At 49.6% G+C, this 16866-nt stretch overlaps 1 protein-coding gene across 1 annotated transcript in view; it reads right to left on the bottom strand.

The window, feature by feature from the left end:
• MAP6 (microtubule associated protein 6) overlaps positions 1 to 14820 on the bottom strand; it is a 34860-nt gene extending 20040 nt beyond the window's left edge. The window contains exon 1 of the mRNA XM_027466247.3: positions 13927 to 14820. Coding sequence (XP_027322048.2) covers positions 13927 to 14687 — 761 coding nt within the window. The 5' untranslated portion in view covers positions 14688 to 14820. The remainder of the gene's footprint in view (positions 1 to 13926) is intronic.
• Positions 14821 to 16866: the final 2046 nt, after the last annotated feature.

Genomic DNA, 16866 nt, shown 5'->3' with positions numbered 1-16866 from the left:
AAAATTAGCGTTGCTTTCTGATTTCGTTTCCAGCCTGCGTGACAGGGTAATTGCTCATCCTGACATGGGAGCAGGAATAAATCCAGCGGTGAAGGGGGTAAAGGAGGAACAGGGGGAAGCTTTAATAGCAGCTATTGTTTGGCCACGGCACTGCCGAGCTGGGGCATTGCTCTGCGCTCCTCGCTGCAGCAGCCACTACACGGCTCTATCTGCACACCCTTCACATGCCGTTTGGGCACCAGGTGTTCTAGGACTTAATGAAAAAAAAAACATGAAAAATTATGGAACTAGTTAGTCAGTTATTATAAGTGATGGTGTAGGCTTTCATATAAGACGTAGCCATCTGGTTTCAAAATGTTTAAGAGGCAAAAGGGCAAAATCAGCTGTGGGGTGGCCATGCAAGGTTAGAGGGGCTCAGGTCGGGGTCTCCTTGAACATTGCTAGAGAAGTAAAAGAGCCATGAACCGAGCTCCATGGCAAATTTCAAGCCAAGAACAAGCAGCATCCAAATTTTTCCTTGCATTGGGCTAGAGCAGTAGCATGCTGCCAAAAGTCCAAAGCAAAGAAAATCTAAAATCTTGAATATTATGCATTTCTTCCTTGCTGCCCATGGCAGCTGAGGGCACAGGCTAACCCCAGCATCTCCTGGCAGCATCCCCTCTACCTCTGATACTCCAGCAGAGCAGATGGAGATCCTGATGGAAAGTCACAGCCCAAATTGCCACTCACACTGATGGATCTGTCTCCTTGATGCCGAACAGACAGAGGAGTCTGCAGCCCAACTTAGAGGCCAAGCTACAATGTGAACGGCCTCTCGTTTTTTGTTAGAGCACTGAAACCTGGGTGTAGGAACAACCAGGTACCTCCTAAGTGATCTACTGCCACAGCTCAGATCCTCCAAGCTAAAATATCATCTGCGAGAGCAAAGCACACACGCATGCTTGGGCTCCAAAATTGACTGATTTTATCCTAATTTAGTCTACAAAGTAAAATACAAGAAATAATAAATAAACCAAATATGTATATAGGCTTTCATAAAAGGGAAATCAAATCCATGACACACCATACCTCCTCCATCCAGCAGGCATGTTTGTACCCAAAGAGGTACAACATGATGTTTGTGCCAGGCTCAATGGTTCTGCAGCTCAATAAGCTGCATTTCCACCATGTCCCAAGCACACAACACCAGGAGGCAAAGCCAGGCATGGGGAGCACGTTGTATGTGATGTGCTGGGTGACAACTACACAGCTACCACCAATGCAACACACAGAGCAGGCAAATGCAAGGTTAACCTACATTGGGTCCGATCACTCATTTTTGCTGTGAAAATGTTCGTTCATGTATTTGAGTTTGTGATATTTCTTTACAAGATTTTTTTTTTGGCATGCATAGTGACCTGAGAGTTGCTGGCTTTGACAGAGAGGGCTGAATTCTGCTTTCTATTTTATGCCTTCCCATGCAATGCACCCTTTGAGTGCTACTTTAGATAAAATTAAAACTATTATTTTGGCAGAAGCATAATAGAGATGAGTGCAAAGGGCACGGATGAAAGAAGAGAGCTGAGTCTTGATAAAGGATCTTGACTTTAACATTATTAAGCTGATAAAAAAAAGGCAGTTAAGGGCTGAGTCAGATTTCCCCCCATCTTGACCCTTAATACAGTCTCACTTCAGGGGCTGCAAAATGTTGATGTATATGTGCTTCATGCTCTGGATGGCAAGGTACAGGGCTCCCACTCCAGATTGTACATGAGGGAATTAAAAGAGACTTTAAGAGCACCATGGAAAGACTAGCCTGGGTTTAGGACGCTGTGGGTTTATTTGGAAAGAGTAGAAGAGGACAAGGCTCAATATTCCCATGTAGAAAATGACAAAGCCAGCATCACAAGTCCCTGGAGCTGCACAGGTGTAACGGAGACCAGAATTAGGTGCCTATTTCTGGAGATATTATCCCATTAAAGCACATCACATTTAACTTTGCGGTACTCAGTCCACGCTACTTAAAGTCAACCTATCTTTCCTTAGAAGCTAACCCTGCTTGCAGATGGCACGAAAGTAGGTGAATTGTAGAAAATGAGCATAGAAAATGCTCTCTGCTTCCTCACCACCCCTCTGCAAGCCTGGGAAACCATCAGCATCACTTGGGTGTCACTAATGATGGAGCAGGGACGGCTCGGGCGCCCAAACAACTGCACGAGTCCCGTGGCACCAAACCCGTAAGTGCTGGGACCATCAGAGCCATCTCGGGGGAGTCTGGAAAAGAGACAGCACAGGGCAGAGGAGCAGATGGCTGCCTTGCAAAATCTCCTAATTAACTAAAACACGGACCAATATAAGTGCACGAAGTAATTACTGGTCACTGCTGGTACGGCAAAAGCTGTCATGAAATAAAAGAGAGTTAGGAGGGCTGGGAAGGCTTCAGATGAGGAAGCAGGCTCTGGAAAAAGGTTATTTTATAATTAATTGCTTGCTTTCAAGGCTTTCTCCAGTGCTTGCAGCACAAGGAGTGGAAAGCTGTGAAGGCAAAGCGTAGCCAAAGATGGGTCGTGTCTTCCCTTCGAAGGCACTTGCATGCAGTGATTGATGAAAAGCATCACTGCCAGCACTGCCCTTGGGGTTGTAAATGCTAAAATTCTGGTGGAAATGCACCACTGCCATCACAGATGAACAAAATCAGAGTGCCTGCATGCTGGAGGCACGGCATGCAGCAAGGAGCAGCAGGCGAGGTGTGGGATTTACTCCCTTTGGAGGAGAAAGCCAAGCACAAACGTGAATTTCAATCTCCTGATGCAACACGCACCAGGGAGCTAAAACCAAGAAAAGATGAAAGAAAATCCCAGGGCGTGTGCGTCTCCACCATGAAACACGACACGGCTGCGTGTGCCAGAGGAGGGGATTTAGGATTGCTGTGTGCTGAAAACAAAGCCCCATGAGATGCACAGGCTGGAAAGAAATGCCCCCAAAATATGGAAGACTTAGATTCTGTTCTCAATTTCATGAGCATTTTGTATTGACATGGTTTTGGAAGACCACGGGATGTTATCACCCAAGGTGATAACATCACCCAAGGTCCTGGGGTCTCTTGGTACCTCCCTGGAGCATTTGGTGGAGGTTGCAAATGGGGCTTTGACACGGTGCTGGGCTGATGCTCGTGTGTCCAGAGCTCCCAGAGCAGCTCAGGCTCATGCCTACTCAAATAGAATAGCCTTAAAAATACCTCTGTAAATCTGCTTGCCAAAAAGGATGTTGTAAATGTGGAACTGAATCAAAATGCATGCCCACGAGGTGCTCTCTGCAAGCATCAGCAATCCCAGCCCTACCTGCCAGAACACACCTGGCTACTAGCACATGGATGTGGGCACAGCAATTCCCCTCCTAAAGCAAATACAAAAATAAAACCCTCCCAGGCAGTAAATTTGGGGAATAAGATAAATTAAAAGCCCAAGTTTCATAGCTCATCTGCAAAGAACTGGAAGGGGGACTGGTTATTACTAAGCACTCTGGTGCACACAGCAAATGTTTACAGCCTCTCGGAGCCATTTGTATCCATTGGGTAAATAACACCCGTTTGGAAATGAGATGATCTGCAAATACTTCTTCTTTTGGAGATGTTCCAAGCTTAATCGAGAAATAAAACATGCTAGGGACAAGCGTATTAAGCAGGTACTTAATTGAGAGATGAGACAAAGGCACCGCTCTTGTCTCGCAGGCAGGGCATGCACGTTTTAAACACACTCCTAGATTGATATTTATTGCATCCGACAGAGCAGAAAGGCTCGGGAAAAGCACTCCTTCCCCTCCCATAAATAATTCACCGTTTGTAACAGTTCATAAAATGTTTATATTAACTAATAATTAAATATTGCATATAGCTTACATTCCAGCCAGGAGAAGAATCAGCCAGAAGGAGGGTGGGGAAAAATGACTGCCCTGAAGCTGTCACGTTGGGTTAAAAAGGCCAATTCCTGCCTACAACTGATGCTCCTTCTGCTCTGTTGGACCAAACCCTCATCCTGCCCCAACAACAAGGCTTTTTCCATTGATTTCCAGGAGCTTAGCATGGGCATGCTCTCATGTGCAGAAATTGTGTGGTTTTCCATGCAGGTCCTCCCCATGCAGCGGTTTTCAGCCAGAGGCAATGGTCCCATATTAACCCCTGCCATCGAACAATAATGTTTTTCACTTCAGATCCCCAGCTCTGTAACCCAACACGTTTCAAGCCCACTAATGGGTTATTGGCTATTTAGTTGTGGAAACACAAGGTCCAGCATGGGACAAGACTCCAAGAGCTGTACCCCAGCCTGGGGTAAAGGAGCAAGGGAGGACAAAGGGTAGTGGGGAAGTGGTGGAGAAGCAGCAGAAGCCCTCAAGATAATATGAATCAAATATCATCGTGTGTACACCCAGGCACCTTTTATTAAAACTATAATTGCTCGATCCAACCCGTGCCCTGGGGAGCATAAAAAAAAAGCGAGCAGCACCAAGGTCACTGCAGACAGAAAATCAATGCAGGGAATGAATGGTAATGATTTTTTTTTTTTTTTTTTTTTTTCCTGGAGTCAAAGAGATGGACTGTGGAGATGTCCTGCTGGCTTCTCCAGAGATGTGCAACACCTCTCAGACCTTGGGCTTGCTCCAGCAAATCTCTTAGTATGTTTTTAGCATTCAGCATTTAAGCCCTGCTCCTCTGGATGCTGATTACAGCAGGTCCAAGCACCCCAACAGATGGCTGTATCTCATATACTCGAAGGCAGTGACCTGCTGCTCTGGTGCTCTGCTTTCTACCCAAAATAATTCAGGACTTTCCTGCTTTCTGCAGTCTCCATGCTTTCTGCCCTCCTGACCAATATGATGGGTGTCGTCTGCCAAAATACAGAGCCGAAATCTGTGTAAGACTTTCCCCTCATGGAGATATTACATCTTACACATCACGTTCCTCTACCCACAGCCCAGTACATTATTTGCAAGAAGAGTCTTTTTTATCATTACTACTGTTTTCTAGGTGTGCTATTTTTCAATGCGATAACATTACTGACATCTAATTTGTGATTCCCTGCAGGATTGCTCCGGCACCAGCTCCTCCCACCTGTACCAGTATTACTGCTGGTTTCTACCTTTATGTCATACCCTCTTCTCTCCTATTGATTTCAGGCTCTGTCTCCAATACACCAAGACCTCTTTGAACTCAGATTCCAGCACACAAAATGATTTCACCAAGCACAAGCGATGGCCTCAGCTCGAGAGCACATCTCCTGACTGCAAGAAGGAATTGGTTACAAAGGCAGGAGGGAGGCAGTACTGCAAATTTAAGCTCCTTGGGGGTTATTTAAGGCTGGTTACACCCCGTTCAGAAGGGATGAAGCAGCCCCTTCCCTCCACCATGCCGCGAGCCGACCCAGAAGGTCCGCGCTCCCGCAGCAGGAGGAGAGCATCGGGGTTGCAGCACATTACATATGCCAGCCTTTTTTCTGTTAGCCCACTGGGAACGACAGACTATAGCAAAGGCCCACACACAGCAACTGTTATCATCTAAACAATATCAAAGATCTGTCCAAAAATGAGTTTGCTGTTGCCAGCCAGGGGAAAACAAGAGGCGAAATAAGGACTCAGTGGCGGGTGTCCCTTACCCTATGTGCTGCACATCAGTGATGTAAATAAATATCTTCCCTTTCCATATGGTCTTACGCTGAGAATTATGCACTATTTTCCCATTTTTTCACATTTTCTGAGCATGCTTTTGCCTCATGGGGTGCTCATTTGGTCCTGCACGAGCTCTGGGCACACCTGCAGCACCTCTCCACCCTCCCGAGGGGTGTCTCCACCTCTCCAAACGCAGCACAGGGAGGGAGAACATAACAACCAAGAGCAGAGTGATTCCCTTTGTTTTGCCTTCTGCTGAAATCCAAATCTAGGATCAAGTTAAAACAACCAGAACTGTTTGCCTGCATGTTGAGCACTTAAAATAAAATGCGTCCTATATGCATTTCAGTGCCTGGAGCAAATGAAAAATGAAATATGAAAGCAGTCTGTACAGAAGCAGACCACTTCTAGACATGCTAGCCCTTTCCATGGCATAAAAACAATATAAACCAGATGTTTTCTCCTATTTGGCATCATGCCAAAAGCGCTGTGCAGAAGCACCACATCATCACTCCCTTAGGGTTTCACAGATCATCCCGTTTGACTTCCCAACCTTCAAACATCAGTGTGACATGGCCAAAAGCCTGATTTCCAGATCCTGCATGGGAGCACCATCCCCAGCAGGCTGTGAACAAGACGGTGATGCGTATGGCACCCCTGAAAGGCTGCTAGGTGTGTCTGAAGAGACACTGGAAGACCAGAGGTGCCTGTGGTTTCTGTGGGTTTCCAGCCCTTGCAGTGATCAGGGAGAGGCAAATCAGAGCTGGCCAGAGATGAGAAATCTGCTTTTCCTCCATTGACAAGGATCAGCAGGTTAGTTAGCAAACCCAGGACAAACATGAAGGAGAATCGTGGCAAACGGGTCTGGGGAAGAGCTCAAAAATCCACAAACACAGCAAAGCAATGGGAAAAAAAAATATAAAAAAATCAGACCTTTGCATCTAATTCCCCCCTTTGATGAAATAACTCCACCAATACAGAGCTTGCTCTGTTGCACTGGCAGCAAAGCATTGCTCAAGCTGCAAAAAAAGCCTGCAAGGCACTGAGCATCTTTTCAACCTCCCACCCAAGGCTCTGGCTTGCTGGAGCTCCACAGCAAAAGAAAAGCCTGAGGTTCATCAATCAGGGCTGGTCCCAAAGGGCTTCCTCACCCCATATCGGAATAACCCTAAATTTGACATTTTTTCACTGCAACATCCTGGCCTGGCCAGCTCCAATCTTTTCAAAGCCAAGTTTTAGATGGTTTAACTGGATTTCTGCCTAAACCCAAACTGTTCTGTCTCCCATAAATGCATGTTTCTTAAGGTGTCTGCTCGTCTTTGTTTTAGGAGAAATATGCTCGATCCCTTTATTTGGGAAATGAGCTCTCAGCCCATCTTCCCCTCCACCTGTGCAGCCACAGTACCCCTCTAGCTGGATTTATGAGAAGGAATTAGGAGAAAAAGGACAAAGTGGAAGAAAAAGCCAATCTAATGACTAATTGCATATGAACATCATTTAATCGACAGCTAGCCCTTTGCACAAAGCACCCCCACAAGAAGAATATCATTTGTAAATGCAGCAGGGTTGGGATGAGGGTGGAGAAGGAAATCTGAGCCATCAATTCAAGGGCACGAGGATTGAATTCCCTGCCAAACCTGCAGGCAGAGGGGATCTGCAAGAGGACACGCTGGTCCTGCAGGGCTCTGGGGAGGGCAAGGGGGCCTGATCCGGGCTTTGGGCTGAGCTAAGACCCAGCAGAAACCCTGGTGCTCTGGGGAAGAGTCCTATTGATTTCTAGGAGCAGAAACCCTGCTGTTTGCAATTAATATATAGCTCTTCACCGAAAGGCCACTGTCTTCCTTAAACACCTTCTTTTTTTTCCCCTTTTGAGCAAGATAAGCAGAAAAGCACCTGCACAGCCCTATTAAAAAGCCAGAAAAGCAAAGCAGCCCAACATCAGCATGGTGCCAGCGACCTCGGGGAGCATCTCAGCCTGAAACCTCCGTCTGCTCCCCAAATATCACCTGGTGGGGCTGGGGGGAAAAATCTGCGAGTGCTGATGGACACGGGGAGGGATGGTGCTGTGCAGGAGGTGGGCTGCATCCAAAAGGATGCTATTAATTAAAAAAAGGAGCTATTAATTAAAGGAAAAAAAAAAAAAGTGTTTGCTACCCAGCACCTGCAGTGTTGGACGTGGGGAGAGGAGAGCAGGTAGAGGTGAAAGCAGCAACTTGCTGAACACTCCTGTACACGTGTGTGTGTATAAATACATCCAGAGAGAGAGGACATCTGAAGGATATTCAGGACGCTGAGTTATAAATCAACAGAAATCCAACTTCCAGCCTCTGAGGGTTTCCTGAACCCATCCAAACTCAGCCCAGCAGCGTACAAGGCTCACCTGGAGCTATCAGCACCAGGGAGAGCCACGAATGCATTCAGCTAAGGGCAAAGAAAAGCAAGATTGATGTCGGATGGAGTGCAGGAGCACTCAGAAAGCGAAGGTTTTAGGAGACAGGGAAAAGCAGAGGTCGTGCTCTAAATGTGAGAGAAGACAAATTTACAGCAGCTCTTTGTGATTTATCTGGCAAACGAAGGACAGGGATAGTCCTGCTGTCTGAATTAGATGATCCCTCTCCTCTTAGCTTTATTTATTGTTTATTTCACAGCAGCAGCTTGAGGCTGCCGAGTGAAATTGGGGTCTGCCCTGCAGCATCTGCTGGTGGTCTGATCAGACACAGCCACGGCTGGGAGGGCAGCAGGGGTGCCTGGCACATCCTCTGCTGCAAGAACCGACCTAGCAGACAAAGGGAATGTGAAAATCTATCCAAAGGCTTCGATCCTGGGCCACGTGGGAAATTCTTAATTAAGCCCGTGAACGTGAACATCAGCAAGAAAGGGAAAGTGGGAGAGGGAAATGCAAAGTGCTGGGAGGCTGAGCTGCAGCCTGGAAGGAGGTTAGCAGTGTTTAACATTTTTAAGGTTGACTTCAGCACAAAAAAAAAAAAAAATAAAAAGTAGGGCAATAGTGATGAGACCTCCTGATGACACAACGCTGTAGGCAGCGTCAACGTGGAGGAGGATGGGGATATCACAGAGGAAGAAAGGGATTGACCTTGACTGCCGTGTTCGAAATGGGGTGAAGAGGTGGTAATAGTACTAAACACCAGGATTTCTTGCTATGGGATGGCAGCTCTGTGGCTGGGACTGCCTAAGAGAACGATGTGGAAGTCCTGGTGATAAGAGGTGCTCCTCTTGTGGTGTCTGATAGCACAAACGTGAGGTGGAGATGGGGATCTCCTCTCCAAACCCATGAACAACACCCCGCGTCTGCACCTAAAAATGCTTATTTAATTCAGGAAGAGTTTGCGGGGAAGGGCTGATTCGTGGAATATAACAGAATCTAAAAGGCTTTGGCTTGCTAGCTGCAGAGCCAAGCAACCTGATGGACTAAGGGACACTGGGCAGGGACCCCCAGAGAGAAGAAAAGCACTAAATAACCCAGTGCTGACAGAAAAACAAACCATAACCATGGCCATCACCATCCTCAGACTGGAAATGAGATGATGCCTGCGAACCACCAGGTCTTGGCACAATGTTCAAGCTGGCGTTGTGCAAGTAAAAACCCCTAATTTCTGAAAGTGGCGCCCTGTGTTACTGAAAAAGACTGAACATCATGCCTATGAGTTGATTTGCTGGTCCAGAGCATCCCATCCAGTCCTACGTGCCAAGAGGTCCCTGCAGAGGTGATGTAACAGAGCAGAAACAGGGGAAAAACAGCTCAGAAAAATGGGAAAAACTGGGACAGCCTTTACATGATTAAACTTTTTAACCCCCCAAAAAAACAAGGTGGTTGTACCCAAGCTGCGTGTTGGAGGCAGTTTTTGGCTCATACCCCATCCCACACTAAGCCTAGGAAACACACACGGGAGAAGGGTGCAGGTGATCACGTCCCTGTGTCCAGGAATGTGTCTTGGCACTGTTTAATTTATTAATGTAGACATAGCCCATGGATCTGATCAGAGATCTCAGAAGACAAAGGCGAATTTCCAACCAAACTTGTGTGAGCAGCATTGCTGAGCATCTCACCAAGGTAGGGCATGTTCTCCAAGGGAGATTTTCAAGAAAAGATAGGATAAAAATCAGCCTGGCGTGGTCTAGGTACATCACCTCTTTCCTCAGGACTGGGATTTGGACAACATGGTCTTGGGAGGTCCTTCCACATTTCTACTACCTTAATGGATTCCCCATCCCCATACAGCCCTCCCATATGGCCATCCCTCCCCAAATTATCTCCTCTTTCTCAAAAAAAGACCCAGCAGGTGCCCAGCACTGAGTCATTCATCTCCACAGCTTCTGCAATCTCCCCTTTGCTCCACATCCTTAGCACCTCCAGGGCTTGAGATGAATGGCAGCACATTAGCAACAGGCAATTCATTAATACCAGAGGCAGTTCCAATTTGGCCGTTGAAGCCTCTCTTGTTTTATTTCCTCTGATGGGAAAAAGAAATTGGAGAGAAAAAAAAATAATACTTGCTTTGGTCAAAAAAAAAAGAGATCTTTCTGGTGAAGAACTTGAAAACGAGGTTTCTCAATATCACTTCTCTGGGGAAAATTCATTGCCTTATTACTCGTTTCAACACAAAGGGAGCAATATTTCTCAGTTCTGCAAAAGGGGTGATATTTTCCCTTTACCTATTATATCTTTTTATTTTTTTTTTTTTCATGAAAATAAGAAGTTAAGAGAAGAAAGCAAGACAGAGGAAAACAAAACAAAACAGAATACATCTAACTTTAACATTTTTCCATCTTTTTGCAAACAAAAATGGGAAACCTTCATTCCTTTGTGCTTTTTTTTTTTTTGCCAAACACACCTCAAAGAGTTGCACTCCCCCCAGCAAACACCACTGTCTGCACATCTGGTCACCTCCTGGCCCTGCTCCCAGACCCCCAGGGCCAGCTCCAGCCTGGGAGTTCGTTCATCTCCATCATCTTCATCCCCATCGTCTCCATCCCCATTGTCTCCATCCCCATCGTTTCCATCCCAATCATCTTCATTCCCATTGTCTTCATCCCCATCACGTCCATCCCCATCATCTCCATCCCAATCATCTCCATATCCATCATCTTAATCCCCATCATCTCCATCCCCATCGTTTCCATCCCAATCATCTTCATTCCCACCATCTTTTTCCCCATCACCTCCATCCCCATCGTCTCCATCCCAATCGTCTCCATATCCATCATTTTAATCCCCATCACCTCCATCCCCATCGTCTCCATCCCCATCATTTCCATCCCCATTGTCTTCATTCCCATTGTCTCCATATCCATCATCTTCGTCCCCATCGTCTCCATCCCCATCGTCTCCATCTCCAACACCTCCATTCCTGCTTTGCTCCACCCAGAAGAGCTCAGAGGACAAAGCCCACTCCCAAGCTCAAGCATTGCAGTCACCAGGGCCACTTTATACCCAATGCAGGTGAAACCCCGTGATGATGCCACCAGACCCTCCTAGACACCAGACAGCTGAACAAGAAAGGGCTTGATCCAGCAACAAGGATGGAGCCCTTTCCAGGAGTTGTCCTCAGGCCAGGACCTGGCTCCCATCTTTCCACCTAAAAATCCTATCAGACACCTAACCCTAGTTGTCCCAGCTGCTGAAGGATGTCCTGGTCCTTACGTGGTCCCTCAAGGTCCACAGGCCACCACAAGGAGCAGAGAAGAGGATGGTGAAGGGAGACACAAACTGTCCCCGTAGCATTGCTTGGGTGGCCAATGTTTTGGGGACGGAAACTGGGGGCAAGAAGCACCTTGGTGCTGGAACCCGCATTACACCAAAGCACACCTGGCCACAGCGGTGGCTTCCAGCTCCTCAGGAACAAAACAGGACACCAAACAGGGGCACTGCAGAAGAGGAGCAGCCGTAAGGCACCAACTGGCCAGCAGATGCCATCGTGCACAACTCGACCACCTCCAAACCTTGATCCCAAGGGCTCCATCCCATTCGTTGCCCTAAGAGTCACTCCACACATGGAAATCTTTAGGACTGAGCCCATCCTCCCAGCATTTCCCTTGCTGTTCTGTAGGATCCCCGGGGCACGCGGAGGCTCCTGCAGATGCGTGCAGCCCTACCACAGCAGCTCCAGCCTTGCTGAAATCTCCTGGGCTCACACACTAACAAACATGGGGAATTTGTGTTTTTGATGTGGTTTTAAAACCATCAGAAAAACACTCCTTGGCTTCACCACCCTGAGCTGCTTCCCAGCATCCCATTACACTGATCTGCAGCGGTGGCAAAGGGCTGTAAGGAAATCTTCCCCTGCTCCCCATGCTGGTGATCGCACGAGCACGGCAAAGGGCACAGAGGACAAGCCCCGTGTTAGCCATCCTTGCTGCTCCCTGGTCATTAGGGGATGGTTTTGGCTGCCGGGTGGCCCAAAAGGTTGCCCAAATAGGTTTGGGGAGTCTCCATCCTTGGAGAGGTTCAAGGCTCACCCCGTAGGGGCTCCTGGGAGCAGCAAGGCTCTCAATAGTAACAAGGATTTGGGGAATTTGGCTTTTAAGGAGAACCCAGACAATAAGCAACACTTAAAAGATGCCTAAATTGAGCAGAAAATGAGACCAATTAGCCACAACATCGCTAATGCATTGATGAAGAGGCGCTTACGGCCCAGGGCTGAGTGGCAGAGCAAACAACTCCTCCTGCAATGAGCTGCAAGAAAGGAAAAAAAAGGGGAAGCCGGGGGGATGGAGAAGCCCTGGGGGTGTCCTGAAAGCTGAGGAGCAACAAAGGGAAGGCTGAAGCCTTCAGGTTCCCCTTGGGTCCAACACCTGCACTGCCCTGAGCCTTTTTTTTTAGGGGAGGATATGCAGCCCAGTCTGCCCTGCTGCGACAGTGGCTGCATGGAGGGGAAGGATGCATCCAAAGATTTAGGGGAAATAACCCTAATTACCCTTTGCACCAGTGGAAGAGAGTGGTACAGCCGCTCTCCAGCTCCTGGACAGCTTCCAGCACTGAAAAACCTACACCCTGTAAGACGAGCAGACAAAAACGCCCCGAGTCGAACATCACAGGGTTAAAGGACTGCGTGTCGCGCTTGGAAAACCCTTTTCCCTACAAAAGGGTTTAGCCTTAGCAAAAACAGAGAACCCCAAAATCCCTGGTGTCTCAGAGGACCGCCAGCAGCTGGATGTACCTGCGCCCACAGCATCCCTGGCATCCCCAGAGAGAGCCAGGCCTGGCCCCAAATTACAGCCCCCAAAATAAACCAAATCTCAGTGTTTGAGCCATTTCCTGGCCAGGGAGTTTGAAATCCGCATGGATTTACTACCTGTTTGATGCACAGCCTGCTCCCTAACCCTCCCCAGGGAAGAAAAGCGAGCTTTCTCCTAACACCATCCCCACCATGGCACGCACGTAGGCGCGGGGAGAAGCGAGAGGACCGCGGTGAGGCTTCGCTCCCAGCCAGCCCCCCCAGCCCCGTTCTCTGCCATCGCCACCCCACTCTCGGTGGTGGTGGGCTCTGCCAAAGAAAGCTCTGGAAAACACAAAACGCCGTTGCAAAGATCCGTGGCAGGGCAGCAGCCGCCCCGCCACTTTTTGTTTTGCATTCCCGACGCATCCAGAAACGCAAGCGGAGAGGGGTTTGGCGCCGCGGATCCCAAAAGGGGGTCCCTTCCTAGGGTGAAATCGGGGCACCTGGACCCAGGGAGGGGATTAAAGGGGGGATAAGGGGCTGTGCCACCCCACGGCGCGTTAAATATGGCAGCATCCAAAGGCTGCCCCACCCAAGGACGCGCGTCACCCGCATCCCGCCGCGTCCCCGGGATGCTTTGTCTCGGGGATGCCGCCGGCCCCGTCGGGAGTGGGATCGGTGCTGGTGGGGTCACAGTGGGTTTCTGGGCACGGGAAAGGACCGGCAGAGATTTGGGTGCTGGGGTGATACGGCCCAAAGATCCCTGTGATAGCTGAGCTGGTGGCAGGGGGCGAGTTTGGAGGTGGGAATTTTGTGGGTGGGAATTTTTGGGGTGGGAATTTTGGGGTGGGAATTTCAGGAGTGGGAAACTCGTGATGGGAATATCAGGAGTGGGAATTTCGGGAATTAAGAATTTCAGGGTGGGCAATTTGGGGTTGCAACCCCACCTGGAGCCGTAAAGCCCCCCCAAAGACCCCGCACATTCCCCCACCCTGCACAGCACCCACCCGTACCCCATCGGCACCCCCAAAATCCGGCCCCGCAAAGCTTCGTGGCATCATCCCCCCATCCCACCGGGTGGACAGGGATGGCAAGGGGGGGGTCTCACCTGTAGGACGAGCTGACCCCCGCCGCCACCACCTCCTCCTTGATCTGCCTGTTGAGGGCATCGGCAGCCGCCCTGCCCCTGCCCGCCTCCGCCTGCTGCCCCCCGGGCTCCTCGCCCTTCTGCCGGCCCTTCTCCCTCCCGGCCCCGGCTTTGGGATGCTCTTCCTCGGCTTCGGGGTCTTCCTCCTTCTTCCTCCTCTTCTCCAGAGCCGGTTTCTCCGGGGATGCTCGCTCCGGACCGAGGACCGGCGAGGGTCCGGCTTTGGGGATCCAGGGGTGATCCCCTCTTTTGGGGATGGGCCAAGCGCGGAAATCCTTCTGGTACTGCGTCTCCTTCTCGAAGGGCGCATCCGAAGGCTGATACTCGCTCTTGGGCTTGCAGCTGGGCTCCGGCCGCTGCACCTTCCAGGGTTTGTAGTCGTGCCGCATCACCGAATCGGCGGGGGGAGAAGCGTGCGGGGCCGGGCCGGGCCGTGCCGAGCCGGGAGCCGCTTCCCCACCTCCTCCTCCTCCCGCAGCAGCAGCAGCATCAGCACCGGGCTGGGTGGCGATGGGGACCGAGGGACGCTGAGGGGGAGCGGGGACCACGGGCTGGGGCTGCTGCTGCTGCTGCTGGGGGTGCTGGGGATGCTGAGGATGCTGCTGCTGCTCGGTGGCCTCCGAATATTTGGTGAAGACCAAGGGCACGGCGATGTCCGCCTTGTCCAGCTGGTTCCAGAAACGGGCGATGCAGCAGGCGCGGGTGATGCAGGGCCACGCCATGGTGGCCGCAGGAGGGGACGGGGACAAGGGACCGGGAGAGGGGACGAGGAAAAGGGGGGACGCGCCCGGGGAGGCGCAGCGCAGCGCAGGCACCGCGCAGCGCAGCGCAGCGCAACGCGCCCCGCCCGCGGGGAGGGGGGGGAGAAAGGGGGGGAGGGAGGGGTCTGTTTGGGGAGGGGGAGGGGTTTTGGGAGGGGGAGGGGTGTACCTGCGCGCGTGCACCTTGAGGGGGCGCGTGCACGGCCGGGTGTGCAAGGAGGGGGGGGAGAAATGGAGAGCGTGGGGGGAGAGGGGTGTAAGGGTGTGCATGGAGATGGGCGGGTGTGTGTGCATGGAAATGCACGTGTGCGTGCACGGGAACACGCGTGTGCACGCGTGAACACACGTGCACATGCATGAACACGTGCACACACATGCAACGCATGCACAAACACGGGCACACATAAACAAACGTGCACACACGCACACAAGATCACACAAGCAAGACATGCAACACATTCATGCACATGAACACACCTGCACCCTTGCACACATGTGCACACACAAAGACATGTACACACATGAACACACGTGCACAGGCATTAACGCACATGCACACATTTTCACACACAAGCATGTGCACACACATGCACACACGTGCACACATAACATACATGCACACATTCACACACTTTCACACACATGAACACATACACACATGCACACATGCGTGCATGCACATCCCTACACACATATGCACGCTCTCACATGCACAGATACCTGCACATGGCTATGCTCACGTGCACATACATGTGAACACTCATTCCTGTGCACATGCATGCACACATATAGGCAACAAAGAGGCACACGCGTGAACAAGACGTGTGACCAGACAGACGTGCATGCGTATTATTTGCACATGCACACTCACATACACGCACACACACACACCTGCACCCATACACACACAAACATGTGCACCCACAAAAATGCAAACAAATGCAATGTGCACACGTATGCCTCTCACACCTGTGTGCACATTTGCACAACCATATGTGCACGTGCATGCATGCATACCCACATGCATATACACACACATGCAGGCACACGCACTTGCACACATACCTGAAAGACACACATATGTGGAAGACATCCACACACACAGGCTTATTGCACAAACATACATGCACACACCCGCACTCTCTTGTGTTCATGCACACACACGCTCATATTTGCACATATGTGCAGTCACACACACATAGGCACAGATAGGAATATGCAAAATCTTGCATATATATTCACATGCAGACATGCACGTGCAAGATGGATGCAAATGAATGCATATGTACACACGTGCACATGTGCAAGCACATGCATGTACACAGATGCATGCACACATGAGCATACATGTGTTTACAAACATATGCACACATATACCCATGCACATACAACTGCACGTCTGTCTATATGCATATACAGCAGCACTCATGTCTGCACACACACACATGCACACTTACACCTGTGCACCCCTACACATGTGCATATACCTATGCACCCATATGAATTCACATATGTGCACAAACATGCACACAAACTTGCATATGGAAGCATACACCTGCACACACATATGCATATGCACATGTACACAGATCAAGTTTGCACATCTACTTGTGCAAACACATGGATACAAATGTGCACACAATCAAACAAACCTACATACACACATGCATGCACACGTTTATTTGGATACATGTGCACACATACACATGCAAGACATTTATTCAAGTGCACAATCACATGCACCCACATACACAGGGATGCAAACATGAACACATTTGCACACACATACAGTCACACATATGCACTGACAAGCACAGTCAGGCACACACCCACATGTGCACATACACACACATGTGGGCACACACTTGTACATACATGTACATATGCATGCACACATACGCACACATATACATGCACACATGCATACGCACAGACATAATAATATATGCACACAGACAGGCACAGGTGCACACTCATGCACTCACACAGGAAAACAGGAGCATATGCACATGCATCCACACATGGTCACATACACACTGGCACAGATACACACATATGCAACACAGACATGCATACAGAGACACGCATGCACACAAAGATGCATGCACACATGCTTGCACACAGATTTGGACTCAGACAT

This window comes from Anas platyrhynchos, chromosome 1 (genome assembly GCF_047663525.1).
Source record: "Anas platyrhynchos isolate ZD024472 breed Pekin duck chromosome 1, IASCAAS_PekinDuck_T2T, whole genome shotgun sequence".
Lineage (NCBI taxonomy): Eukaryota > Metazoa > Chordata > Aves > Anseriformes > Anatidae > Anas > Anas platyrhynchos.
The sequence above is the reverse complement of the archived record's forward strand: the minus strand, read 5'-3'. Positions and strand labels throughout refer to the sequence as shown.